Source organism: Mirounga leonina, unplaced genomic scaffold (assembly GCF_011800145.1).
Source record: "Mirounga leonina isolate KUSES-001 unplaced genomic scaffold, KU_Mleo_1.0 Mir_178, whole genome shotgun sequence".
Classification (NCBI taxonomy): domain Eukaryota; kingdom Metazoa; phylum Chordata; class Mammalia; order Carnivora; family Phocidae; genus Mirounga; species Mirounga leonina.
In genome coordinates this window covers 23,945,559-23,972,545 of record NW_023270464.1, presented here as the reverse complement: position 1 = coordinate 23,972,545, position 26,987 = coordinate 23,945,559, and the positions used below count along the sequence as shown (strand labels likewise).

Genomic DNA, 26,987 nt, shown 5'->3' with positions numbered 1-26,987 from the left:
TTAATTTTTATTTATTTATTTTTTAAGATTTTTTTGTTTTTGTTTTTTTAAAGATTTTTTTTTTTATTATTCATTTTAGAAAGAGGGAGAGAGGGAGAGTGTAAGTGGGGCAAGGGGCAGAGGGAGAGCAAGAATCTCAAGCAGATTCCCTGGCTGGATCTCACGATGCAGAGGTCATGACCTGAGCCCAAACCAAGAGTCCGATGCTTAACTGACTGAGCCACCCAGGGACCCCTGTTCCAGAATATATTGGTTTGGGAAATGCTGTTCTTTGCCAGAATAATGGATTTGAGGGACCATTTCAATTAAGAATTTGGGGCATGTTCATGGTCAGTTCTCAACTGTTTCACGTTTTACCTGTAGTTGCTATTCTTCGAGTTCTCATGTTCTTGGCTTAGCTTAAATTAAAGCCATTATTATAGGTATAATTGCTGAACTGTCATCAGTGATCTTTAAGGCATTAGGCAGAACAGAAGTGTGGTTTTTTTTGTATTTTGTTTTTTTAGGAATGTGGTTTTTAAAAGTGGAGGAGGGCAAATGTACTAATTATTAAAAAGGAAAAGGAGGTACCACAAATTCTAGTCTAGCAAATTAGTCTTGGGCAGAATTCCTAGCATAGTGTCAAATAGATGGCTTATGAGCACTTCGTGAGGAAAGAAGTGATGCTTAGGAGTCAACCAGGACTTCCCGAGACAAGCCCTTTCACATTAACATCATTTTCTCTTGGACAGGGTCACCAGGTTGGTGAATCAGAGAAACACAGTAATGTCTAGGTTTTAGCAAGGCATTTGCAAGTATGTCTCATGAAACCTTAGTGACAGGCTGGATAAATGTGGACTAGCTTGTAAGGTAGTTAAGATTTATAGCCATTTGAATAAACCATATTCAAAAAGAGCTGCTAGATGAGGAGTGACTGCTTAATGGATGTGGGCTTTCTAGTGGTGAAAATTTTCTGGAATTAAATAGTCATGGTGGTTGCACAACATTGTGAATATACTAAAAAAACATTGAATTGCATACTTTAAAATTCAACATAAATGGTGAATTTATGTTATATCAATTTTATCTCAAGAAAGGAGCTGTTAGGTTTTTAAATTCAAAGAAAGCTCTCTAGGGCGTGTTACAGGTAAAACATTTTTATTGGGACTTATCAGTGATGTGTATTGATTGAGTTTGACTTAATTGCTGGAGGGGTGGTTAATACACTGCATGAAAGTTCTGCTTTCAAAATACCTTGGATCTAATGATGAGATTTAATAGTGATAAAATGTGACATCCTACACTGGGGTGTAGTTGCAAATGGAGTGTCTAGGTACAGGATAGAGTAGTTGCATTTACGGGAATAGCATTAGTGGGAAAATTGAACAAAATGAAACAAATCTGTGTTGTTTATCAACTCATTAATAGAAATGTGGTATATGCAAAAGGAAAAGGTGGTTCCATTGTCCTCTGCATTGATTAGAGGCTACCTGAAGTTGGCCATAATTTAAGAGGGACCTTGACAATAGTCTAGAGCAGGGATGATAGATACTTGGTGGGATTCTTTCACACCCACAGCAGGCACGGCTGATAGACCAGAATCCTTTTCAACAAAGGACCTGAGGAGCCCCTCCCAATCAGTGGATGTTGGCCCACTGGTTGAGACATGGTTATTGCTCAAGGACTAGGGCATGTTGAATGAGCCTGACCACGATGATAAAAGGTCTATAAATTATGATGTATGATGAATCATTGAAATGACCAAGATTATTTAATATGGAGACAAGGTTTCCCTAGAAATGTAGAATCTCAGAAGTGCGATAGTCGTCCAGTATAGGAATTCATTCAACTGTTAACATTTTGCCTACATTATTTTTTTTAAGATTTATTTATTTGAGAGAGAGAGAGAGTGTGCACATGTGTGCAGAGAGGAGGGGCAGAGGGAGAGGGAGAGAGTCTTTTTTTTTTTTTTAAATTTATTTATTCATGAGAGTCAGAGAGAGAGATAGAGGCAGCGGCAGAGGGAGAAGCAGGCTCCCCGCCCAGCAGGGAGCCCGATGCAGGACTCGATCCCAGCACCCTGGGATCGTGACCTGAGCCGAAGGCAGATGCTCAACCATCTGAGCCACCCAGGCGTCCCGAGGGAGAGAGTTTTAAGCAGACTGCACTGAGTGCAGAGCCTGAAGCAGAGCTCAGTCTCATGACCCTGAGATCACATGACCTGAGCCAAAACCAAGAGTTGGATGCTTAACTGATGGTGCTACCCAGGCACCCCAACATTTTACATACATCATTTAAAAAATCCCTGAAAAATGGAAGAGGGGTTCGATTTATCACGTGTGGTACCAGAGGAACAGAACCAGGCAATGGAAATCTGTTTAATATGAGGAACTTTTTTTAAAAAAGATTTTATTTATTTATTTGAGAGAGCGAGAACAAGCAGAGGGAGTGGCAGGGAGAGGGAGTAGTAGGGTCCCCACTGAGCCGGGAGCCCGATGCGGGGCTCTATCCCAGGACCCTGGGGTCATGACCCGAGCCCTAAGGCAGATGCTCAACCAACTGAGCCACCCAGGTGCCCCTAAACGACTTGATAACATTCTATTGCTCTCTCTCTCTTTTTTTTTTTTTTTTCTGACGGCTAAAACAGTGGGGAAAAGCACTTCGTATAAAATAAAACAGGTAGAAAGCATTTCTGGGTTCTGTTCAGGACCCTCTAATAGAACTGTAGAGAAGATGGTGAAAGCTTAACGCAATCCTGTCCTTAGGGGATTTACAGATTAATTGGACAGATAGGGCATCACCATTTCAGAAGTTACTCAGCATCAAAGGCTGAAAGGTTTAACTAATGTCACAAGACAATCTAAGGCTGCCAATGAAATGATGCAGTTAAATGTGTGAGAGTTTAGATGAGGGAAAGATTATTTTATGGCAGAGTTTTGCACAATAAGCTGAAATTAGAAGGGAGAGAAGGCAAAGCATAAATGTACATATTTTTGTGTTCCTTTAGAGTTGAGACTGTCTTTTTCTGCTTCTTGGTATCCAGGAGTACCCCTTCCACAGTGCTTTTCCACAAAGTAGATGCTCAGGAATATTCATTTGAATTGGTGCAAAGCTGTGTGGAGTGTGGGGGTTGGGGTGGTTAAGAGAATTTTAGTATTGTGGGGATAAGAGCTTAGGATAATTTGGTGTGCCTGGGTGGCTCAGTCATTAAGTGTCTGCCTTCGGCTCAGGTCATGGTCCCAGGGTCCTGGGATTGAGCCCCTCATCGGGCTCCCTGCTTGGCGGGAAGCCTGCTTCTCCTTTTCCCACTCCCCCTTCTTGTGTTCCCTCTCTCGCTGTGTTTCTCTGTCAAATAAATAAATAAAATCTTAAAAACAAAGAGCTTAGGATAATTTTATTATTATTATTATTATTATTATTATTATTATTATTATTATTATTTGGTTATGATTGAGACCTCAGTACTATAGTCCTCTGAAGCATGAGGAAAAGAACAGTTTGTGTCATTCAGCAGTTACTTATTGAGCACCATGCTTCAAAGATAAATCAGAAAAGGATCCCACCCTTATATACTTAAATAACTATATTAAGAGGTAAAGAGATATATTAAGAGGTAAAGTTTAGAGGAAGTTTGGAGGAAGGAGAGCTTATTTCTAAGGGTAGAGCATAGAAGAGTGCATGGAGGAGGTGACTTTTGAAAGTAACATTTGACTTGTCAGGTGGGTGAGGCCAATCAAAAATTTTACCAACTCTTTATTCTTAGTAGTCCTCTCCATCCCTAGCTTCCCATATTATGGCTTGATGACCTTTACTCTCTCTACAAACTCTCAATTTCTCTGACCCTAGGGGTGGCTGGATGGCTCAGTCGTTGAGTGTCTGCCTTCGACTCCGGTCATGATCCCAGGGTCCTGGGATCAAGCCCCGCATCAGGCTCCCTGCTCGGCGGGAAGTCTGCTTCTCCCTCTCCTGCTCCCCCTGCTTGTGTTCCCTCTCTCGCTGTCTCTCTCTCTCTGTCAAATAAATAAATCTTTAAAAAAAAAAGAAATTCTCTAACCCCAACAAATTTATCCCGTCTCATTTAGCATGCCAGCTTTACCATAGCAATGGAAGTATCTTTCTTCCTAAGACTCTCTCTTTTTTTTAAGATTTTATTTATTTGAGGAAGTGAGCAGAAGAGCATGAGCAGGGGGAGGGGCAGAGGCAGAGGGAGAAGCCGACTCCTCGCTGAGCAGAGAGCCTGATGCAGGACTTGATCCCAAGATCCTGGGATCATGACCTGATTTGAAGGCAGATGCTTAACTGACGAGCCACCAGGCGCCCCAAGACTCTATCTTCTATGTGTGGTTTGGATCCTGTCCCCTCTTGTCTTCTAGGGTCCTTATTCCAGTATTGTTTTCTTAACTATAACTTTTTTTCCTGCTGATTCTTTTTTCTGTGGTACATAAACATCCTCATCCATTCAAGATCTACTCCCTTACTACTAGGCCCTACTCTGATTATTGTCCCATCTTTTTTTTCCTTCAGGAAAAACTTGTCTGTATTCTCTGTGTCCACTTCTTTATCTTAACTCCTGTGGGTGTGATTTGTGTGCCCTCCTTTCCCCCACTGAAATTTCTCTTGCTTGAGTCACTGATGACCTAATTGTTACGTCTGTTGGAAAATTTTCAGTACTTTTTTTTTTTTTATGAGAGACACACACACACACACACACACACACGAGGGGCGGATGGGGAGGGAGAGAAAGCATTGTAAGCTGGCCCCAGTGAGAAGGCCAAAGCAGTCTCCTGACCCTGAGATCATGGACCTGAGCTGAAATCAAGAGTCAGATGCTTAACCGACTGAGCCATCCAGGGGCCCTAGTATGTATCTTTCTTAATCTCGGTGGCATATGACACTCTAGTCTGTTCACTTCATGAAATTTTCTTCCTTTTAACTGGGTAGTTTTTATACTTTTTTAAAAAATTGTATTTATTTGTCAGAGAGAGAGAAAGAGCACAAGCAGGGGGAGCGGCAGGCAGAGGGAGAAGCAGACTCCTCGTGGAGCAGGGAGCCCGATGTGGGCCTCAATCCCAGGACCCTGGGATCGTGACCTGAGCCGAAGGCAAGACACTTCACCAGCTGAGCCACCCAGGCGTCCCAGCTTTTTATACTTTTTGAATTTTGACCTTTGTATATATATTGCCGATCTAAGAAAGTAAATTCAGGTAGCACCTCCTCGAGGGAGCACCTACCCTTACTCCAGGTCTGAGTTAGATGCTCGTCTCTTGTGTTTCCACCCCTCCTCACCACCGTATCTTTTTAAATAGCTTTTCACAATATATTATAAATTCCTTATACTTTTCTCTTCCCTAATACACTGTGAGCCTCAGAGGGCAAGGAGTTTGTCCTTAATGAGTATGACAGTTAACCCCTCCACCTGATCTATTCTCACTAAATACTAGATCTGAGAATTAAATTTTTGACCTATGACTTGTTCTATAGGCTCTCCTTGTTCCTGGGGCTCTAGCAGCTGCGGCAGTAGGCTGTGAAGAGTTAGACTTGCTTTTGCAAAGAAATATGTACCTGTCTTCTGCCTTGTAGAGGACTCTCACCTGTTTCTTTTCTCACATGCTGCTCACAGCCAGCAGTAACTGGGCTGCAGCTGCTGAGATTTAATATCACCTAAGTTTAACTCAGTTTGAGGATTTTTTTTTTTTTTCATTTAAGGTTAAAAGGTCTTTCACGCTTTGTGATAGATGGTAAAGTAGAGATGGAGGGCTTGATGGATCAAGCGTTGTAATGTTTCCCTAGGCTCTGCATCGGAAGACTCTGGGAGTGAGCAATTAATCCTTTTAGCCCAAGGACTTAAAAAAAAAACAAAAAACAAAACTTCGTTGAAGTAATAATTTACATGCCATAAAGTTCTCCTATTTTTTAATGTACAACTTAATGATTTTTAGTAAATTTACCAAAATAGTACAATTGTCACCATAGTGTAGTTTCCATCACCCCAGTAAGAACGGGGACTCTTGAAATATGATAACCATTAGACATTTAATTTTGACACATAGACTTGACACAACTTATCCAGTTCAGCAAAGAGTAAAATTATTTGCTCAGAGATGGGTCTGTGTTAGGTATCAAGAAACACAGAGGTAAAATAAGTTACTTAAGAAGAAGAACAAAGTTTCCCTTCTGTTTCTCACTCATTCTTTTTATTTTTATTTTTTTAAAGATTTTATTTATTTATTTGACAGAGAAAGACACAGCGAGAGAGGGAACACAAACGAGAGAGGGAACACAAACGGGGAGTGGGAGAGGGAGAAGCAGACTCCCTGCCGAACAGGGAGCCCGATGCGGGACTCGATCCCGGGACTCCAGGATCCTGACCTGAGCCGAAGGCAGTCGCTTAACCAACTGAGCCACCCAGGCGCCCCTCTCACTCATTCTTATAGCTGTTCAGATTGGCTTAATTTATACTCAAGTTTCTTTTTTTTTTTTTAATTTTATTTATTATTTATTTGACAGAGACACAGCGAGAGAGGGAACACAAGCAGGGGGAGTGGGAGAGGGAGAAGCAGGCTTCCCGAGGAGCAGGGAGCCCGATGTGGGGCTCGAACCCAGGACCCTGGGATCATGACCTGAGCCGAAGGCAGCCGCTTAACGACTGAGCCACCCAGGTGCCCCAAGTTTCTTTTAAAGCAGATACTATCAAGATTTCTCATGTGCTTGCATGGCTTGGAAAACAAGCCTTTATCATTTCTTGCCTGGATTACTGCTGTCACTTCCCAAGATCTTCCTCGCCCCTGTACCGATCCCTCCTCCTCATCCATACTGCTTGGAGTGATCTCTCAAGTTATATCCGATCATTTCATCTCCCCCCCCCTTTTTTAAAGTAGGCTCCATGCCCAGTGTGGAGCCCAGTGCAGGGCTTGAACTCACAACCTTGAGCTCAAGACCTGAGCTGAGCTCGAGTCAGACGCTCAACTGACTGAGCCACCCAGCTGCCCCTGATCATTTCATTCCTATTTGAAATCCTTCAGAGGGTCTGCACATTCTCTTCCCTTGGCCTGACATGTTTGCCCCCTGAACACCCCCCGACCCCCCTCACCCCACACAGAGTCCTTCAAGACCTAAAAGCCATTTTCTCTGAGAAACTATCCCTAATTCCCTTCCTTCTTTAGGTGGTGAGTTCTTTATTGAATACTCTGCATTCATTTCTCTCTTTTTTTTTTAACCAACTGGATTGAAATTACTAGGCTGTTTCCAGTGCCTGGATGGTGCTTAGATGTGTTAGTGTCTTAGTAGAATCCTAATTGCCAGGAAAGACTGCCCAGCTTGCGAGGTTTTCGGCAGCGAGTAACCCTGGCATGTGGGGGCATTTGCTGTGCAAGCTGGGTGTGGTAACCGGAGGAGCAGCTCCTGGAGGAACCGAATCTCGATGGTTTGGAGTAGTCAGTTCCGGCATTGGTATGTTCCCCTCTGTATTGCACTGAGCTGGGAAACCACTGAAGTCACGTGCTCGGCAGAACTCGTTCAACTCGTTTCCTCCTCACAGATCCCTAATTCACATTCCCACCCTGATTCTTTTCTCCCAATGCATGCTCGAGGTCTGGGCTTGTTTCAGCGCTTACCGTGCTAAGAGTTCTCTGAATACTGATTTCTTTGTCTTGCTGTCTAGTGGAATGGGTAGGGCCAAGCGTATAGTCCCTTTGACAAATGCTATTGGTAAGACAAGGTAGGCAGGTATTAGACAGGCTCCTGGGTGTCAGGCTCTACAAGGAGGTTTATTCCTGGGATCCAGCTCTTTGATGCACGTACTCCTGTATATGTAACGCGGGTACACAGTGCCCATTATTTAGAGCCTGTTGGTGTATGTTTGCATACAGTATCTCATTTGATCCTCCTAACAGTCTTACCGTGTTTGAGGACAGGAAACTGAAGTTCAGAGAGGTTAGTTAGATAAGTTGTCATTCTTATTTCCTTCCCTCATTACTCAGGGAAGAAGTGGGTCTGTTCCTTTCCATAGCTAGTGCCCCCTGTGTTCTTTAGAATGTTGCCTTCTTCCTTGGCTCTTTATTTCTTGTCTCTTCAGTCCCCTCAGCACTTGTTGCTTTCTTGCAGCCTGCAATTAAGTGCCTCTTCCTGAGTCATAAAAAGAGAGAGGTGCCGGGGCGCCTGGGTGGCTCAGTCGTTGAGCGTCTGCCTTCGGCTCAGGTCGTGATCCCAGGGTCCTGGGATCGAGCCCCGCATTGGGCTCCCTGCTCGGCCAGGAGCCTGCTTCTCCCTCTCCCACTCCCCCTGCTTGTGTTCCCTCTCTAGCTGTCTCTCTCTCTCTCTGTCAAATAAATAAAATAAAATCTTTAAAAAAAAAAAAAAGAGAGGTGCCTTCCCAGGACATGCCACCACCTCACACCAACCCTTACTCCATTCCTCCAATTTCTCTTCCCTTCTTAAACTTCCTGAAAAGGAAGTCTACTTTGGCTGTTTCTAGTTCCCCACTTCTACTTGCTTTTCTAGTTGTATCCCTCCCCCTGCTCACCACTCCACTAAGATCCCCCTTATGGGGGGGTCACAGATGGCCTTCCATGTTTGCTGCATCCTTTTCCCTTTGCCATCCACCTCTCTGCAGCATCGAAGTTGGTGACCTCTCCCAGCTTCCTGAAAAGTTTTCCTTCCTTGCTTGCCATCATGTGATTCTCTCATGGCTCTCATTTTACCATAGTCGTCACTATTCTTTGTAATACGCAGCACTTAAGTGTTGGTGTTCTCTGAGGCACAGTCTTGACCATTTTTTAAAGTTATTTATTTATTTTTATAAGTCACCTCTGCACACAGTGTGGGGCTCGAACTCATGACCCCGAGATCAAGAGTCACATGCCCCTCCGGCTGAGCCGGCCAGGCGCCCCTTGGCCGTATTTTATTTTGCTCTACCGTCTGTTTCTCTGGTGAGCTCACCCACCCCCATGGTGCCACTTTTCACACCTGGGTCTCCAGCCGGGTCTGTCTCCTGAGTTTTCCAGACTTGTGTTTCCACTGCCTACAGGGGGTCACCACCTGATGTCCCGTTCGTGTTTCAAGCTGAACACGGTTCCGGCATGAATTTGTCCTTCTGGCCTGCTTCTGCTGGTGGCCCCCGCCTCGTTGACTGGCATCCTCTTTCATTTAGTCATCCGGGCCACAAGTCACCACATCATCTTTTAAAATAAAGCAACATTTTGCCTTTTATAGAAGTTTCTGAAAGTTTACTAAACATGGTACATGTTGCCAGATTTTCTTCTGGAACAGTGTGAGAACGTGGGGTTTCCCCACGTATTGGACAATAGTAAGTTGCTCTTGTTCCTTTTTATCTTTGCCAGTCTGGTAGTCAAATAATGGTGTTATTGTTACTTTAATTTGCATTTCTTTGATTAGTAGTGAGATTAAGAGTTTTTCCTATAAATATGGCCCTTTACTTCTTTTGTGAGTTGCCTGTTTATGTTTCTAGATTTTTCTAGGGAAATACCTGTCATTTTTTTTTATTTCAAGCATTTAAAATGTATGTATACATATAAAGATTAGGAGATTATTAATTTCTTATTATGTGTTGCAAATTTTCCCTCTAGTTTATCTTTTCTCTAAAGTATTTTAATTGTCCTGTGGAAGTATAACTGCTTTTTATGTAGCCAATTTATTTCCTTTTTTTTTTTTTTTTTTTTTTTTTGTAGAGCCCAGCACAGGGCCACGGGGCTTAAACTCAGGACCCTGAGCTGAGATCCCCAGTCCGTCCCTTAACTGACTTAGCCACCCAGGCGCCCCTCCCTCTTTCTTTATATCTGCTGCCATAATTTTGTTTGAAGAGGCTTTTCCCATTTCAGGATTTTACAACCATTCATCTGTATTTTTTCCTCCTTTTATCTTACTCTTCAAAATCTCTAATCCATTTTTTTAAATTTAAATTAAAAAATATTTTTAAAGATTTTTATTTATTTGAGATAGAGCGAGAGTGAGAGAGAACACAAGCAGGGGGAGTGGCAGGCAGAGGGAGAAGCAGGCTCCCCGCTGAGCAGGGAGCCCGATGCAGGGCTCAATCCCAGGACCCTGGGATCATGACCTGAGCTGAAGGCAGACGCTCAACCAACTGAGCTACCCAGGCGCCCCCCAATTTTTTTTTAAGTAAACTCTTCCCCCAACGTGGGGCTTGAACACACGACTCTGAGATCAAGAGTTGCATGCTCCACTGACCGAGCCAGCCAGGCACCCCTCTGATCCATTTGATGTTCAATGTCAGTAGCAAGATGTGAAGTCAGGAGCTAACTTTGCCCCCCGCCCCCCGCCCTTTTTTCCAGTTGTCTGTAAAGCCTTGTCTCCCCCTTCTAGTCCTTAATGCCAGCTGTCTAACCAGCTGTCAAGTAGGGTCAGTTTTTCCCTTGTAATTACTCATCAGTTTTCTTTCTCTTCCCACCATTGCCCTAGTCAAAGACCTTACTGGATTCCTCTGACCAACCCACTCTTCTGTTCAAAAACTTTGGTGGTTCCCACTGCCTGAGAATTAAAATTCTAATGCTCCAGATACATCTCTACCTACTCTCTACTGCAGTGACTCATCATCCCCCAAATACACCATTTGTTGTCATGCCTTTTTTTTTTTTTAAGTAATTTCTACACCCAGCAGGGGGCTTGAACTTTCAACCCTGAGATCAAGAGTCATATTCTCTACCAACTGAGCCAGCCAGGCGCTCCTGTTTTTGTGCCTTTTTGCCCTTCATTTATGCTTTATCTCAAATCTCTCCTTTTCCCATTTTTTCACCTCTTCAAATACAGTTTATCTTATAAAGCCTAGTTCACATATCATCCCCTGTTGTAGCTAGTTGTTTAAACATCTCTGTTCCCAGGGGGTGATCTCCTTGAAGGTGGGAACAGGCATTTAGCACATTTCATGCTGCTGATAACTGTTGCATGGTGTAGTCCATTAGAAATGTGTCCTGGGGCACCCGGGTGGCTCAGTCGGTTAAGTGGCAGACAAGATCTTGATCTGGGCTCAGGTCATGATCTCAGGGTCCTAGGATCCAGCCCTGCATTGGGCTCTGAGCTCACCCGGGAGTCTGCTTGATTCTCTCTCTCCCTCTCGCTCTGCCCCCACCACGCTCTTTCTCTGTCTCTAAAATAAATAAATCTTAGGGGCACCTGGGTGGCTCAGTCAGTTAAGCATCTGCATTTGGCTCAGGTCATGATTCCAGGGTCCTGGGATTGAGCCCCCTGTTACGCTCTCTGCTCAGTGGAGAGCCTACTTCTCCCTCTCCCTCTCCCTCTGCCTGCCACTCCCCCTGCTTGTGCTCTCTCTGTCAAATAAATAAATAAAATCTTAAAAAAAATAAAATAAACAAATCTTAAAAAAAAAAAAAAAAAGAGAGAGAGAGAAATGTGTCCTCAATGGATGTGTAGCTGTCAGAGTGGATAGGTTCAACTTTTTTGAAAGTTGATTTAAGGGGCGCATGGGTGGCTCAGTCATTGAGCGTCTGCCTTCGGCTCAGGTCATGATCCCAGGGTCCCGGGATCGAGCCCCACATTGGGATCCCTGCTCTGCGGGAAGCCTGCTTCTGCCTCTCCCACTCCCCCTGCTTGTGTTCCCTCTCTCTGTGTCTCTGTCAAATACATAAATAAAATCTTTAAAAAAAAAAGTTGATTTAAGGGGCGTGTGGGTGGCTCAGTCGGTTAATTATCTGCCTTCCACTCAGGTCATGATCCTGGGGTCCTGAAATTAAGCCCCAGGTCTCCTGGAATTAAGCCCTGGGTCAGGCTCCCTGCTCAGTGGGGAACCTGCTTCTCCCTCTCCTCCCCACTTACGCTCTCTCGCTATCTCTCTCTCAATAAATAAAATCTTTAAAAAAAAGAGAGTTGATTTGAAATATGTGTAAAACAAAGCTCCATAGAAACAGGCTAAATGTGAGAGGTAGATAAGAATTATTTATAAGAATTGTGATGTAGTTATATTAAAAACAGACTTTTATATAAGCACCCCTTTTCCACGCTAATTGTGTCAATGTCACCAGTGCTCAGTGTGCTTCTCTCTTGCTGCTTGATACAGGAAAGTCTGTTGGTGAGGTTGTGTACTGTGGTGCAGGCTGCTTCAGGAAGCACAGCTTCAGAACTTGAGGTTTTGTTAGTGTTCAGAGGTGGTAGCTATTACGGTTATTGAAGGAGGCAGTAGATTATAACAATAGAGTTTGGGTTTTAGAATCACACCAACTTGGGTTCAAGTGTGAGCTCAGCCACTTAACCGCTGGGTAATCTTGGATGGGTCACTTTTGGGAGCCCATGGTTTCCTTATCCCTAAAATAAAAAACAATAATACCACTTAATGAGGTTTTTGCAAGGATGAAGTGAGATAGTGCATTCAAAGTATTTAGCTTTATATCAGCCAGGTGGTGTTAGATTCTTTTTTCATGTTATTTATGTTGAAAACGAGCCATTTTTATTTTATTTTTTTAAGAGGGAGAGAGAGATAGGGGAGGGGCAGAGGGAGAAGCAGACTCCTTGCTGAGCAGGGAGCCCGACCACGTGGGGCTCCATCCCAGGACCCTGGAATCATGACCTGAGTCTAAGTCAGATGCTTAACCAACTGAGCCACCCAGGCACCCTAGGTTTATTTACTTTTTAATTTTAGCTTTATTGTGGTATAATTAACATATAAAATTGTAGGGTATTTAAAGTGTACAAAAAAATAAAGTGTACGTTGTGGTAATTTGTTATATGTATACATTATGAAAAGTTTAGGTTTTGTTTTGTTTTTGTGAGAACATTCAAGTTCTTACTCTCTTGGCAAATTTCAGTTACACAAACATGGTGATCAACAACAGTCACCATGTTTTACATTAGAGCCTCAGACCTTATCCTCTTTTTTTTTTTTTTAAGACTTTATTTATTTATTTGACAGATAGAGCCAGGGAGCACAAGCAGGGGGAGTGGCAGAGGGAGAAGAAGAAGGAGGCTCCCCGCTGAGCGGGGAGCCAGATGTGGGACTCGATCCCAGGACCCTAGGATCATGACCTGAGCTGAAGGCAGACGCTTAACCATCTGAGCCACCCAGGCACCCCAGACCTTATCCTCTTACAGCTGAAAATTTGTACCCTTTTGCCAACCTCTCCCTATTTCCTTTACCCCTTACCCCATGGCAACTACTTTTCGACTGTTTCTATGAGGTTTTTTTTTTTTAGATTTTATATATAAGCAGTTATATATACGCATTATACCCAGTATAATGCCCACGGGTTCATCTCTGTTGTCACAAATGGCAAGATTTCCTTCTTTCTCATGGCTGAATGATAGGCCAGTGTGTGTGCATTTGTGTGTGTGTGTGTCACATCTTCTGTATCCATTCATCTGTGGATGGGCACTTCTCTTGTTTCCTTGTCTTGACTATTGTGAATAATGCTGCAGTGAACATGGGAGTGCAGATCTCTCTTTGACAGCCTGCTTTCATTTCCTTCGACTGTACACCCAGAATTGGGATTGTTGGATCATATGCAGTCCTATTTTTAATTTTTTAAGGAGCCTCCACATTTCTCCTTCCTGGCTGCACCAGTTTACACTCCCACCAGTAGTTACACGGGTTCTCTTTTCTCCACATCTTTCCCAACCCTTGTTGTCTCTTGCCCTTTTGATGGCTGTTCTAATAAGTGTGAGGTGATGTCTCATTGAGGTTTTGATTTGCATTTCCCTGACGCTTAGCACCTTTTGTGTGTCTTCTTTGGAAAAATGTCTATTCAGTTCCTCTGCCCATTTGTAAATTGGATTGTTTGGTTTTGTTGCTGTTGAGTTGTATGAATTCTTTATATATTTTGGATATTAACCTTTTATCAGATACGTGATTTGCAGATACTTTCTTCCATTTCACAGGTTGCCTTTTCCTTTTGTTGATGCTTTCCTTTGCCCATGCAGAAGCTTTTTAGTTTGGTATAGTCCCACTTCTGTTTATTTTTGCTTTTGATGCCTTTGCTTTTGTTATCAAATCCAAAAATATCATTGCCAAAACTGATGTTAAGGAGCTTACTTCCAATATTTTCTTCCAGGAGTGTCTGGTTTCAGGTCTTACTTCGAGTGTAATCCATTTTGAATTGATTTTTGTGAATGGTGTAATGTAGGGATCTGTGCATAGATTTATTTAAAAATGTATTTATAAAGCAAGGGGCACCTGGCTGGCTCATTTGGTAGAGCATGTGACTTGATCTCGGGGTTGTAAGTTTCAGGCCCACATTGGTTGTAAAGCTTACCTAGAAATAAAATCTTTAAAAAAATGTATTTATAAAGCTAAATTAAATGCTTACGTTTTATAAGGAAGCTTTGTGTCTGAGTTGAAAATCAGTGTGGACTTAAAGTTAAACTAAAATACTTAAAACCCTCTTTTGTGGACAGAATGTGGAGAGATACTAGACTTTTTCCTGTATGGGATATCTCACACTTTGCCCTGTTTATTCCGCCCTGTGGGGCTCAGCCCTGTTAGGTTTTTGGAGTGACGTGGTAAGAGCAACAGTGGTCTAGTGAAGAGGATTCTTAACTGGGAATCAGGGTCTTGTTATTCTGCCTTTGCCACTAACTAGTAGTTGACCTTGGATAGATAGACCTTATACTTGTAAAATGAGGGAGTTGTACAAGTAGGTATAGCCTTTGGGTAAGCTTTTGAACAATAAAAAAAGTTTCTTTAATGTTTAATTTTTTTATTTGGAGTTAGACTTCTAAGGTCCTTTCCTTAGGAATTAATTCTAAAGACATGCACAGAGATGTTCCTTGCGGTGTTGTTTAATAGTTGAAACTATTTGGACGTGACCTGAGTCCAACATAGGTGACCAGTTAAGCACTTGGTAGGATTTTTGTGTAACTTAGTCTTCAGAAATTATATAATAACATGGAAAATATTCATAAAATATTGAGAAGTATCTAATAATTTTCTCTAATGTATACATATTATTATTAAAAAACAAAACCCAAAACAAAGAGATTTGCCCTAGAAGTGCTTTAAGTTCCTGGCTATCATCTTGTGATTCTATGGTTTAGTGTCAGAGGGGGAAATCTCAGATGGGCTGTAGAGGACAGAAAGGAGGGTTTGTTGTATCTTCTTGGGATTATAGTAGAATCTAGACTTCTGCTAATATTAAAAAATTAGAGTAACATAGCACCCTACTTAGTACTCTTAATTTTTCGAAGCAATTTGGTCCTGATTTAACTTACTTTATTTTATTTTTTTTTAACTTATTCTTATAAACGAACCAGGTGATACTCTGTTGTGAGACAGAGGTCACCACCCTGTGTGTGGTAATTTGGGGGCAGTTTTGGGTTTGGGGCCGCTGAAAGACACTTCTGTATTTTGCCTATTTATTCTAGCTCTCCCTTACCCCTTTTCAGCAGATCACAGTTGGCTCTTCTTCTTCTGGCCTGACATTTCTGTGATGTGCAAGGTATTCTGTTCCACTGTACAAAACTCCTAAGTCTAGCTGTTAATCAGGACTGTTTCACAGCAGTTTGCCTAGAGAAGGCGCAGATAAAGGCTTGTGGGAGATGTCACCCTGTGGTCCTCCCTTTTACTTTGATTTTCATGTAATGATCTCAGAGGAGAACCGAAATGCGTTTGGTAACTAGCTCTGATTCAAGGCAAAAGCATGCACTGTGCTGTTTATCCATAGTCTTCCCTATATGTTTACCTTGTTTTGAGGAGAAAATAAAATAATTTTTTCCTCATTACATGGTAAAGGGCTGTTTTTGGCTTAGACTGCAGTTGCTCTAGGTTTGTTTCTGTTAATGAGAACACAAGTTAGACTGTCCCCTGAGAGCTGGGGTTTTCAGCAGCTGTTTGCCATATCCTTTTTAGCAATAAAATATTGGAGGGCTGATTATAGAAGATGTATCCTTGGACTACAACTGTTTTCCATACCAATGACCTACATTCTTTTCCACATTGCCCTTCTGGTCTTTGGGCTCTTGCAGAGGTTTGGATTTTGTAGCTCTTACCAGTTAGTTTCTAATTTAACTACTATGGCAACTCTTCTGGAAAACTCATTTGTTGTCCCCCCGCCCTGCCGTGATCATTTAAGTTCTATGACCTGGAAGAAAAGCCAGAGGTAAAAACTTGTATCATCGGGTATAGGGAACAATCAGAAAATTCTCTGGCCCATGCATACACCCAGCCAGTATTTATTTAAATACATACTATGACTATTTATAGAACTTGAGAGACACAGGGAAATTGTTCCTTTTCCTTATACTATGTTGTAAAAATTCTGAGCAGTAATCTCAGTTTGGGAAGTTAGAATTAATACAAGAAAATCTATTCTGAATTATAAAAGTAACAATTTCTAGAAATATCATAAATCTAAGGTCTGCTGTATATCCTTCAAGCAATTTATTAATACAAGAATTACATAAAAATGCATACGGGGCGCCTGGGTGGCTCATTCAGTTAAGCATCTGCTTTCAGCTCAGGTCATGATCCTGGGGTCCAGGGATTGAGCCCCGCATCAGGCTCTCTGCTCAGCGGGGAGTCTGCTCCGCCGCGCCCCCCCCCCCCCCGCTCTTGCTCTCTCTCAAATTAAAAAGCAAAGTCTAAAAAAAAAAAAATCGCCTTAAATGATTTTTAGTTACCTACATTTCTATTGGTAGAAAATATATGCAGATGTGTGTTGTTTATCTTGGGCCTCTGTTCTGGGGGAAAATACAGTTTTCTTTTCCCCTTTACAGCCTCCTCCCCCATCTCTGAAAAACACCCATTCATTCTTACTGCTTCCATTGGCATTTCCTTCCCTATTTTAGCTGAGATAATTGACTATTCATGTAATCCCCGAACAGCCTTAAAATCTGAACCTAGAAATTCTCTGTGGATTCTGAAACTGGAAGAGAAAATACATTTAGATTTTTGAACAGTTGAAGTGCTGGCTTCAGCTACACATGGCTTTCCTTAGGGGGTTCTGTGCAGGAGTGACTTAGGGTTAGGGCCTGAGGTTTCTGGGCAGGTGGGGTGGGGAGCCAGCTGGTTCTGCTGCTGCAGGGGAGGAAAGCAGGGTAGAGAAGAAGGTGGCCTTGATGCTCGGGAATTTTCCTAAGTTCCCCACTTCTGAGATCTGACTGGGTCAGGACAAGGATGTGTGTGAAATTGGATCTTAAAAGAGCGTCGCTTATGTGGAACTTAAACTCCTGCAAGGAGAATAGAAATGAGGCTCAAAATCTCTTAAGGAGGGGATCTGACCTTCCCTCTCTCCTCCTGTCCTCTCCGCTTTTGTGCAGGTGGATGGAAGCATGCCTCGGGGAAGACCTGCCTCCCACCACAGAGCTGGAGGAGGGGCTGAGGAATGGGGTCTACCTCGCCAAACTGGGAAACTTCTTCTCGCCTAAAGTGGTGTCCTTGAAGAAAATTTACGATCGAGAGCAGACCAGATACAAGGTGAGGCCTTCCCTGCTTGGGGCTTAAATTTCCATAAACTTAAAAGAGAAAGTTAGTGGACTTTATCCCGTACCAGAGTTATTGAGAAATATGTATGAGTGTGTTTGTTCATCAAAATGAAACACCTGGCAGAGTGGAGAAGGTATAGTAGTAAAAGGTGGTGTCTGTATTTCTGATACAATTCCTGTGATGGTGTATGTCTAGAAATCTTCATGGTCCTTGATGATTTTGTTTTATTTCTTAGAAGGTAGAGGAAGTAACTAGGGGGAAATTACAAGTTTAATTTTAACCAAGCACTGAGATCCGTTGGCAAATTGAAAGCAATAGCAATGCAACTTTAGGGGAAGAAAAGGTCCCTCTGTGATATTAAAATTCGAGGTAAATTGGGAAAGCAATCCAATTTCAAGAAATTGAGGTAAGTGAGAGGCTTTGATTCTTGTGGCCCAGGGCCCTGAAAAAGAAAAATGAAGTTGGGATGTTGACAAGGACCAAAATCTGTTGTGGGGGAGCTTTCCTATGAGCAGCTATTTGGAAAAGGATGAGCGTAAAAGATAGTGGAAGCTTGTAAAACCAAGAGTAGATGTGAGCGGGTTGACTGTAGGAGTTGGGCCAGAACTTGGAATGAGCTAAGGATAAAGACAGAATCAAAAGAGGTTTTTATGTTTTATGTTTATATTCAAAGGACAACCAGGAAGATGTAGGTCCTCAACCAAAATGAACATCCCAAAGAGAAACTTTCTTTTCTTTCTTTTTTAATTTTTTTTTAAAAAGATTTTATTTATTTATTTGACAGAGAGAGACCCAGCGAGAGAGGGAACACAAGCAGGGGGAGTGGGAGCGGGAGAAGCAGGCCTCCCGCTGAGCAGGGAGCCCAATGCGGGGCTCGATCCCAGGACCCTGGGATCATGACCTGAGCCAAAGGCAGATGCTTAACGACTGAGCCACGCAGGCGCCCCGTGTCAGTTTGTATTTTCTACATGCCAGATACCACCCTGAGTGCTTTACGTACATCTTCCCATTTCATCTTTACAACACACAGGTAGAGTAGGTGTTAGAGAGGATGAAGCTCAAAGAGGTGAAGCAACTTGCTCAATGTCACCAGTAGATGGCCAAGCCAGGGATTGAATCCAGGATAATTGAATTCCAAAGATCGTGTTCTGTAGAGCATATTATACAGGAAGATTCTCCAGATGGTTCTCAAGTGAAGGGAGCTGAGATGTGGATTTGGCTTTTTAGAATTGGAAGGTGAACATAATGCTATAGACCTTCAATTTAAGGGGACTTTGCAAAGTCTTGTAAGGAAACTTGTGCAAAGAGAGTCTTTATTTGGTATGCGCTGCAGTATTGCCGACAGCGCCTAATTGTCTCTTACTTGTTCTAGGCAACCGGCCTGCACTTCAGACATACTGATAACGTGATTCAGTGGTTGAATGCCATGGATGAGATTGGATTGCCTAAGGTAACCTACGTGGTCCTCAGAGTTCCGGCTTAGATTCGGCTATTAGTTCTCATTCTGCCTGTAGAATTATTCTCAATTGAATCTTTGATGATTTTCTTTCTTTTTTTTTTTTAAGTACTAAAGGATCTCTTTCTTCTGTTTGTTTTAGGGAATAGTTTTGTTCTTTCTCTTTTTCCCTGCTTCACCTCACCCTAGAGAAATTCCCTATGATGTCATTGACTTTTACTACATCAAATGGTAGACTTACATTAAAAATCACATGCCGTGAAACCCACCTTTTTAAAGTATACAAGTCAGTGTTTTTATTTTATTTATTCACAAAGTTGTTACATTAAAATTTGACTTTAGGAAATATTTTAAAAGTGTCATTTTCCAGCTGCAGAATACTCCTATCTGTAAGAGAGCATGATGGGCTATTGTTTTATGTTTCAAATTGTAGAGGCAATATGATGGCAATTACTTCTCATATCTTGTTTTGGTGACAGCTGTATTCTCTGTTTTTTAAAATGTCTTTCTTGAGGTACAATTGGTATGCAGAACCTGCATGAGTATTTGGAGTGAGTGTGTATCCTCCAGTGTTCTGCTCAGGAGTTTATTTTATTCAGTGCCACTCTTAGTGAAATTGCCATCTCCAGTCTCCGCAACCGCCCCCCCCCCCCCCGGTCCTATCCTGAACCCTCAAGGCCTTCCTATACTGTCACCTCCTAGAGGCATGGACATCTTGTTTGTTTTCCATATCCTTTGACTTGAGAATTCTACTTGTAGGAATTTATCCCACCCCCCATATCAGACAAGCCCGAAAATTTCAGCATTGCTTCGAATAGAAGAAATTGATGGCAACCACATGTCCCTTCAGTGGGGGCATTAACTGTGCTGCAGCCAGGCGGACGCTAGTAAGCCATTAGAAAGGGGGACACGAATCTTCATTGACAAATGCAGTTGTCTGGGAGGGGTGAGGTGGGGGGAAAACCCAAACAGGCTAAGGTTATAAGAGTTTGTGCTCTGGCGAAGGTGAGATCGCTATTTGTACGTGAAAGTGAGTATTCTTGGGAAAAGTCTGTAAGGAGATAGTAGTTTTCATTTCTGTGTGATGGGATTAAGGGGCAGTTTTTATTTTCTTTATAACTTCCTGTAGAGTCTGAATTTTTGTAACCAAAGAAAGATTGAAAAAAGTGAGTTGGGGAGGATCAGAAAATGGCTAGAATCACTGGGAGGTGAACATTTGGTATTTAGCATAAGTGCCGAGCTCAGTTTTGCAGATCTGTGTTTTGAATTGAGTTAAATCCAGAGCCAAGTCTTTGCAGAAGACTAGCCTTTGTCCTCTTTTTTTCAGAGCAAAGTGCTGAAGCTCTCTTCCTCACACTGGTAGGTTTGAGAATTAGGCCCACACATGTCAGGAAATGCAGTGTGTCAAGTTCTTACAGCTACTTGGCCTTTCTGTGCACCTGTATCTTCTTGTACCTGTTCCTTACGTATGCCTGATGGGCAATGATGATTTAACCTCTTTAAAATGGTACTAAGAGCTTTGTTAATATGTGCTATTACTAGTAGTATTGTTACTTCAAAATGCTTTTTTAATGATTTAATTTTACTCCTTTTCTTGTTTACTAATGGTAGTATATTGTCCTGGACCACAACTGCAACAAACATAGACTTCCCTAAAGGCTTTCAGGGACAAGAGGGCTATCATGGTTATCAGCCTTGAAATGTCTACCCTACATGATTTAGGTCCAGAAGACTTGAGTAGTGTGGACTAAAGATACTTAGCCTAAAAATTGTTGCCCATAATATAACGTAGGATATGTAATTGACCATACATATATAGTGTTCACAGGGATGTCTTCCCTAATATTTTAATATGGTACATATAGGCTAATTATAGAAACTTAATGTTGTAAGTTTTTGGTTCTTCTCCTTTTTGTCTTTTTATTATAATCGGTCCTGTTGGCCACCTCTTCCAGGAAATATTTTGTGATTTTTGACTTTGACTTTTTTTTTTAAGATTTTATTTTATTTATTTATTTATTTTAAAATAAGATTTTTTATTTTTATTTTTTTTAAGATTTTATTTATTTATTTGACAGAGAGAGACACAGCGAGAGAGGGAACACAAGCAGGGGTAGTGGGAGGGGGAGAAGCAGGCTTCCCGCAGAGCAGGGAGCCCGATGCGGGGCTCGATCCCAGGACCCTGGGACCATGACCTGAGCCGAAGGCAGACACTTAACGGCTGAGCCACCCAGGCGCCCCTAAGATTTTATTTATTTATTTTTTTAAAAGATTTTATTTATTCATTTATTTGAGAGAGTGAGAGGGGGAGAGAGCACATGAGAAGGGGGGAAGGTCAGAGGGAGAAGCAGACTCCCCGCCGAGCAGGGAGCCTGATGTGGGACTCGATCCCGGGACTCCAGGATCATGACCTGAGCCGAAGGCAGTCGCTTAACCAACTGAGCCACCCAGGCACCCCTAAGATTTTGTTTTTAAGTAATCTCTACACCCAGTGTGAGTCTCGAACTCACAACCCAAAGATCAAGAGTCACATGCTCTCCCGACTGAGCCAGCCACACACCCCTTGACTTTCATTTTTAAATCGTTTTCAGTCTGCTCAACTACTCCTCCATCTTCCTCGTGTGTTCTACCTCCCATAATCCTAGTGGTGGGGGTTCCTTAAGATGCAGTCCTTATTTAACTACATTCTTGTTCTCATGGTTTCAGTTATTTTGAAGACTGCTATAAGATAAACACATTGTCTTCGCATGGCTGCTGGACTGTTCTTGGATAGTTTTCTATTAGCTAGAATTCCTCCTATCTGAAAGTAAACCTTCCTTTTCCCCCAGGTGAACCTCCCTTCCTCTATACTAAATGGTAGCCTGTCCTCATTTCCCCAGTCACCCCGTCTCAGAATCTTGAGGTTACCTTGAACTCCTAAATGGCAGTTATGCTCTAAGCCTTCCTCATGTATTTGAAATGTTTCTTTTATCTATTGAAAGAGGTTATCAGCCTATCTCCTTAGTTTCAGTTTCTCCACAATTCAATGTACCCTGTGTCCTGTCTCCAGTCAGATCTTCCTGAGCTCTGTTTTTATCCTTGGCTCCAGAGCTAGGACTTCTCTGGGCCCTGCATATCAAGTTCAAACTTGTCTGACTTTCAAGGTCCTCATAATCTGATTGCATCCTACCCTACCCAACCATATTTTTCTTTTACTTTCTAAAATGTATTCTGTACTGTTTTCGGGAAGGGTGGCTCAATGCGACTGTGATCTTTACCTTTCAGGAGATGATGGCATCTCCGTCTTGGAAAGTGAGCATGCAGAGTTTGAAAAATTATCAAAAAAGACGATTCTGGTACATTCCATCTCTCGAGGGCGGCGGTTCGGGCTCTAACAGGCACACGGTGCTACAGGACTCTTCCTACTGCCTTTCACTGCTCATCCAGATTCTTCTGACAGCCTCAAAGTTCAGTCTTTCACTTCCCCAGACCACTATCACCTTATCTCCCCCTAAATTATAGAATGAATTGTGTGGTGCCACATCACCATGAAGACAGATCTTGAAATTCAAGATTATACCCAGTCTAAATCTACTATGCTCCTATTCAACCTCATTCATTAATTCATTAAATGTAGAACCCCTTCCGTGATCTTGGCTCTGGGCTTGGCATTGAAGATATGGCAGTGAACTGCATAGACCTGGCCCTGCCTTCATGTAGCATGTAGTCAAACAGATAATACACAAGTAATTGATTGTTTGTGGCAAGTGCTACCCAGGAGAACCGCCGGTCTTCCACATTCCCACACATGTCCTCTATTTCAGCTACTTCATCTGTGTATCTTTTCTCTTCTCCCAAGCATGTAACACATTTCTTTAAAAGATTTTATTTTTAAGTAATCTCTGTATCCAGTGTGGGGCTCAGACTCACAACCTGGAGATCGAGTTGCACACTCTGTCAACTGAGCCAGCCAGGTGTCCCTGCATAAAACACATTTTAGTATTTTGTAGCTTTTTTTCAATGTCTAAATGTAGTAGTTCACACAACCCAAAGCATCTAAGTAAATATTCATTGTTGAGTTATTTCTGAGTCTAGTCATGGTAGACAGTAACTGGGCAGATGGCAGTCCTTCACAGCTTCCTACATTTGCCATTGATTTAAACTGCACGAGAGCTGGGTGTCATCCGCCCATGTCTGAGTGCAGTAAGCAAATCACTTTCACATACCTGCTTTTCCAATTCGTGCTTTTTATTCTGTTTTATAGCATTTTATTCCTTGCATTACTTAGGATGAATTGTCTGTTCCCCCTAATGAAGTTACTTGCTGAATGCCAATAATGTTTTCTAATTGTTTTATTTGTATAATTAGTGATTGGTGAATGATCCAGTGGATGGATACCTTACTCTGCTTCTTTTATTCCTCCTCAGATTTTTTACCCAGAAACTACAGATATCTATGATCGAAAGAACATGCCAAGATGTATCTACTGTATCCATGCACTCAGGTAATCAGATTTTCTTGGTAAAATAAACAGTGTACGTAGACACACAGAACAGATTGCTAAATTGCCAGAGGTGGGGACTTAGGGGTGGGCGAAATGGGTAAAGAGGGTCAAAAATTACAGACTTCCAGCTATAAAATAACTAAGTCCTGGGGGTGTAACGTACTGCATGGGGATTTTAGTTAATAATGGTGTGGTGTAGGCTTGAAAGTTGCTAAGAGAGTAGATATTAAAAGTTCCCAGTATGGGGTGCCTGGGTGGCTCAGTCGGTTCAGCATCCAATTCTTGGTTTCAGCTCAGGTCATGATCTCAGGGTCCTGGGATCAAGCCCTGAATCAAGCTCCCCACTCGGGGGAGTCTGCTTCCTCTCTCTCTCTCTCCCTCTGTTCCTTCCCCCACCCCACCCGAGCACACACTCTCTCTCTCTCTCTCTCTCTCAATTAAATATATCTTTAAAAAAAATTTCTCAGCACAGGGCGCCTGGGTGGCTCAGTTGGTTAAGCGACTGCCTTCGGCTCAGGTCATGATCCTGGAGTCCCGGGATCGAGTCCCGCATCGGGCTCCCTGCTCAGCGGGGAGTCTGCTTCTCCCTCTGACCGTCCCCCATCTCATGCTCTCTCTCTCTCTCATTCTCTCTCTCAAATAAATAAATAAATAAAATCTTTAAAAAAAAAAAAATTTCTCAGCACAAGAAAAAAATCCGTAACTCTGTGTGGTGATGGATGTTAGACGTTATTGAGGTGACCATTTTGCAATATATACATATATTAAATCATTATGTTGTACACCTGAAACTAATATAATGTTATATGTCAATTTTATCTCAATTTAAAAAAAAAGGCAGTTTAGGAATATCCTCGAAATTGAATGCATAGCCTTTTGTCCATGGTATAACAAAAAAGTTCTTGCATTAGCTTCAGGATTTCCGAATAGAATAGGATACTGTTGTCTTAACAAAATGGTGAGAAGCAGCTGTGTTTTTCTAGGGAGTAGGGAGAAGGGATTTATTTATCCCCGTAATAGCAGATAATTTGGCTCTGAAAACATAGTATAGTCTTTCATTGTTGATCTAGTATTTCTGTGAACTGTGCATTTCAGCTGGGATGTAGTTTCTTCCTTTTTAATTAAAATCTCTTAACAATTACAAGAAAGTATGTACATTTCAAAACTTTCACTGTTTACTGTTTTGTCACAAGCCAGTAGCTGAATTACAGAATACACTCACCATGTCTTAATACTTTAGTAGTATAATTAAATTTTATCAACATCTTCAAATAATGCCTTCAACTATCAAATGGTTGATTTTTAATTTATTTCGTTTTCTAGGTCCTCACCAAGCCAGTTTGTTAAGTAATGTTTATGCCAAACAAATATGATAAATAAGAATGAAACAAAGTATAGTTTTTTCATAATTTCTTAGTAAATTTTGAAGATGACTTAATTTCAAGCCCTTGGCTCCTAGAATCAGCAAAGTACTGTATTGGAAGGAAGAGGCGATCTGTGTGGAGGGAGGGTGGGGTTCAGTAGATACGATAGCACCATACCAGAGTGGTACAAATTTACCTGATGTCCATAGGGCTAAACGAGAAGGTGGTAGAAGTGAGCAGGACATGCTGATGGGGTTTCTTTGCCGGGCTGCCCATTTTATAAGGCATCCTGTATGTATGCTTAATAAATGTTAATTATATATATGAATATATTTATCATATTGACCTGTGAAAACCCTTGTTGTCTCCAGTTCGATAGAAAATGTGCCAGACCCTTGGATCCCTGGAACCCGTGTGAAACCCACAAAAGAAAAAATGTAGCTGAGGACTAGTGCATAGCCACACTCGTCTGCCTTTGGTTCATTCTTGCCTGAATGCCCTTTTACTCCCTAGTTTAACCCACATTCTGCTCCAGCTGCTACTGTGGAACGCCATGTTCTTGGACGCCTTCTTTTACTTTTTCTCCCTGAGACAGAATTAGCTCTTTCCCATCTCTGTGCTCTTCTAGTAGTTGCACATACCTCTTACTTCAAGTATAGGGTTTTTGCATCCTCCTTGGGTTATTTGTTCTTGTTGCTTGCTTTCTGTGGATTCCTTGGAGGAAGACCGATTTCTGTTATTTGTGTCTCTAGTGCTTAGACGCCTCGCTGTAGTAGGTAGTCAATAAATGTGTCAAAATCATACATTGTAACAAATCTTCCTTCTCCTTCTCTAGCTCAGGGGATATTTTCTGCCCTATAAATGAAAAAAGGAAATGGTGCTTTCTTTTATCAGAGGACTCTTCATGTTTGTCTCAGCGTATCCAGTCAAGTTTTAATTCAGTTCCCACCTTCTTGTTGAGGTTTTGTGATTTCCAGTGACTCCCGCTCATTCCTTTGTCTAAACTCCTGTGTTTCTTTGTTTCTTAGTTCTATTGTTTCTTTCATATGTTTACTGTCTTTCTCTCTATTACATCATTAGCCTCTTAGGGACAGAGGTCATGCCTTACATTTCTTTTCCTTCCCTCCAAGGTACATGGCATAAGGTTGGACAAACAAGAGTAACATAAGAATTTTTCAAAAATACTTAGCAGTGGGTGGTATCTAGGGGAATGTTCAGACTGTAGCAATTTCAAATGTATGTGTCTTAGCCAAAATCAGATTACTTCTGAGTATTGTGATGGGCTCAGTGTTAACAGTGAGGTTTGTCTGTATTGATAACCTTGTGAAGGTTGTACCTACCATGGATATCTGCACTGGGCCAGCAAGGGGCCGGGCCGGTGGAACTCCTCTCTGGGCGATCCGCAGCCATGGCTCTCTGCAGCGGCACCTGGCTCCCAGGCCCCCAAAGCCTCTGAACTGGAGATAAAGAATTAACCGTGCCTTTCTCAGAATCGGAAAGGGAGGAAGTCTGCTGTTGTTACTCATTTCTCTTCACTGTGCAGTGTGTTCTGGTTGGTCATTTATGATTTCTTTCCTCCCCGGAGTGTTTTTCCTGAAGCGTCGGCAGCCGTTGATATGTAGGCAGTTTGTACGTGCTTGGAGCCTCGTCTTCACCGTATAGGACAGGACAACAGTGCTCCAGGCAGGCGCCCACTTCACTGTGTGCGGTGGGCCCCGTCTCCCATCTGGATTTGCAGCGACAGAAAAACCTCATCTCCCTGTTTTCTACCTTCCTTCCTTCCTTCCATTCCACCCTCAGATAAGACCCCAGTTCTTTCTTTCTTTTTTTGATTAATTATTTTATTTATGCGAGAGAGAGAGACAGAGCACAAGCAGGGATATTGCAGAGGCAGAGGGAGAAGCAGACTCCCCGCTGAGCAGAGAGCCCGATGCGGGGCTCGATCTCAGGACCCTGGGATCATGACCTGAGCCGAAGGCGGATGCTTAACCGACTGAGCCACCCGGGCATCCCAAGACCCCAATTCTTTATTATTATTTCATATATATTTGTATACTTTATTTCCATTTCCTCTGAGGTTTTATCTTTTTAAGAACTGATTTTGGGGTTAAATTGGCCCATAATCCTATATCTTAAATTCAAAAGAAATGTAAAAGCTGAAAATTATATTTGTTTGGTTCCAACTCATTTGTTGGCAAAATCTGATCAGAATTAATTGAAGTTATTTAGAATAATAGTCTGCTTACTGTGATTATGTGTATGTTTCTCTGCAGAAAAGTAATGTATTTATTTAGAGGCACTGCCTCA

The 26,987-nt window shown here is 42.1% G+C and overlaps 1 protein-coding gene across 2 annotated transcripts in view; it reads left to right on the top strand.

Moving 5' to 3' along the window:
• The window catches only part of IQGAP1 (IQ motif containing GTPase activating protein 1), a 99,908-nt gene that overhangs the window by 16,272 nt on the left and 56,649 nt on the right, over window positions 1-26,987 (top strand). For both annotated transcript variants that reach the window (XM_035024188.1, XM_035024187.1), the window contains exons 3-5: window positions 17,212-17,368; window positions 18,750-18,827; window positions 23,240-23,316. In XM_035024188.1, coding sequence (XP_034880079.1) covers window positions 17,212-17,368; window positions 18,750-18,827; window positions 23,240-23,316 — 312 coding nt within the window. The remainder of the gene's footprint in view (window positions 1-17,211; window positions 17,369-18,749; window positions 18,828-23,239; window positions 23,317-26,987) is intronic.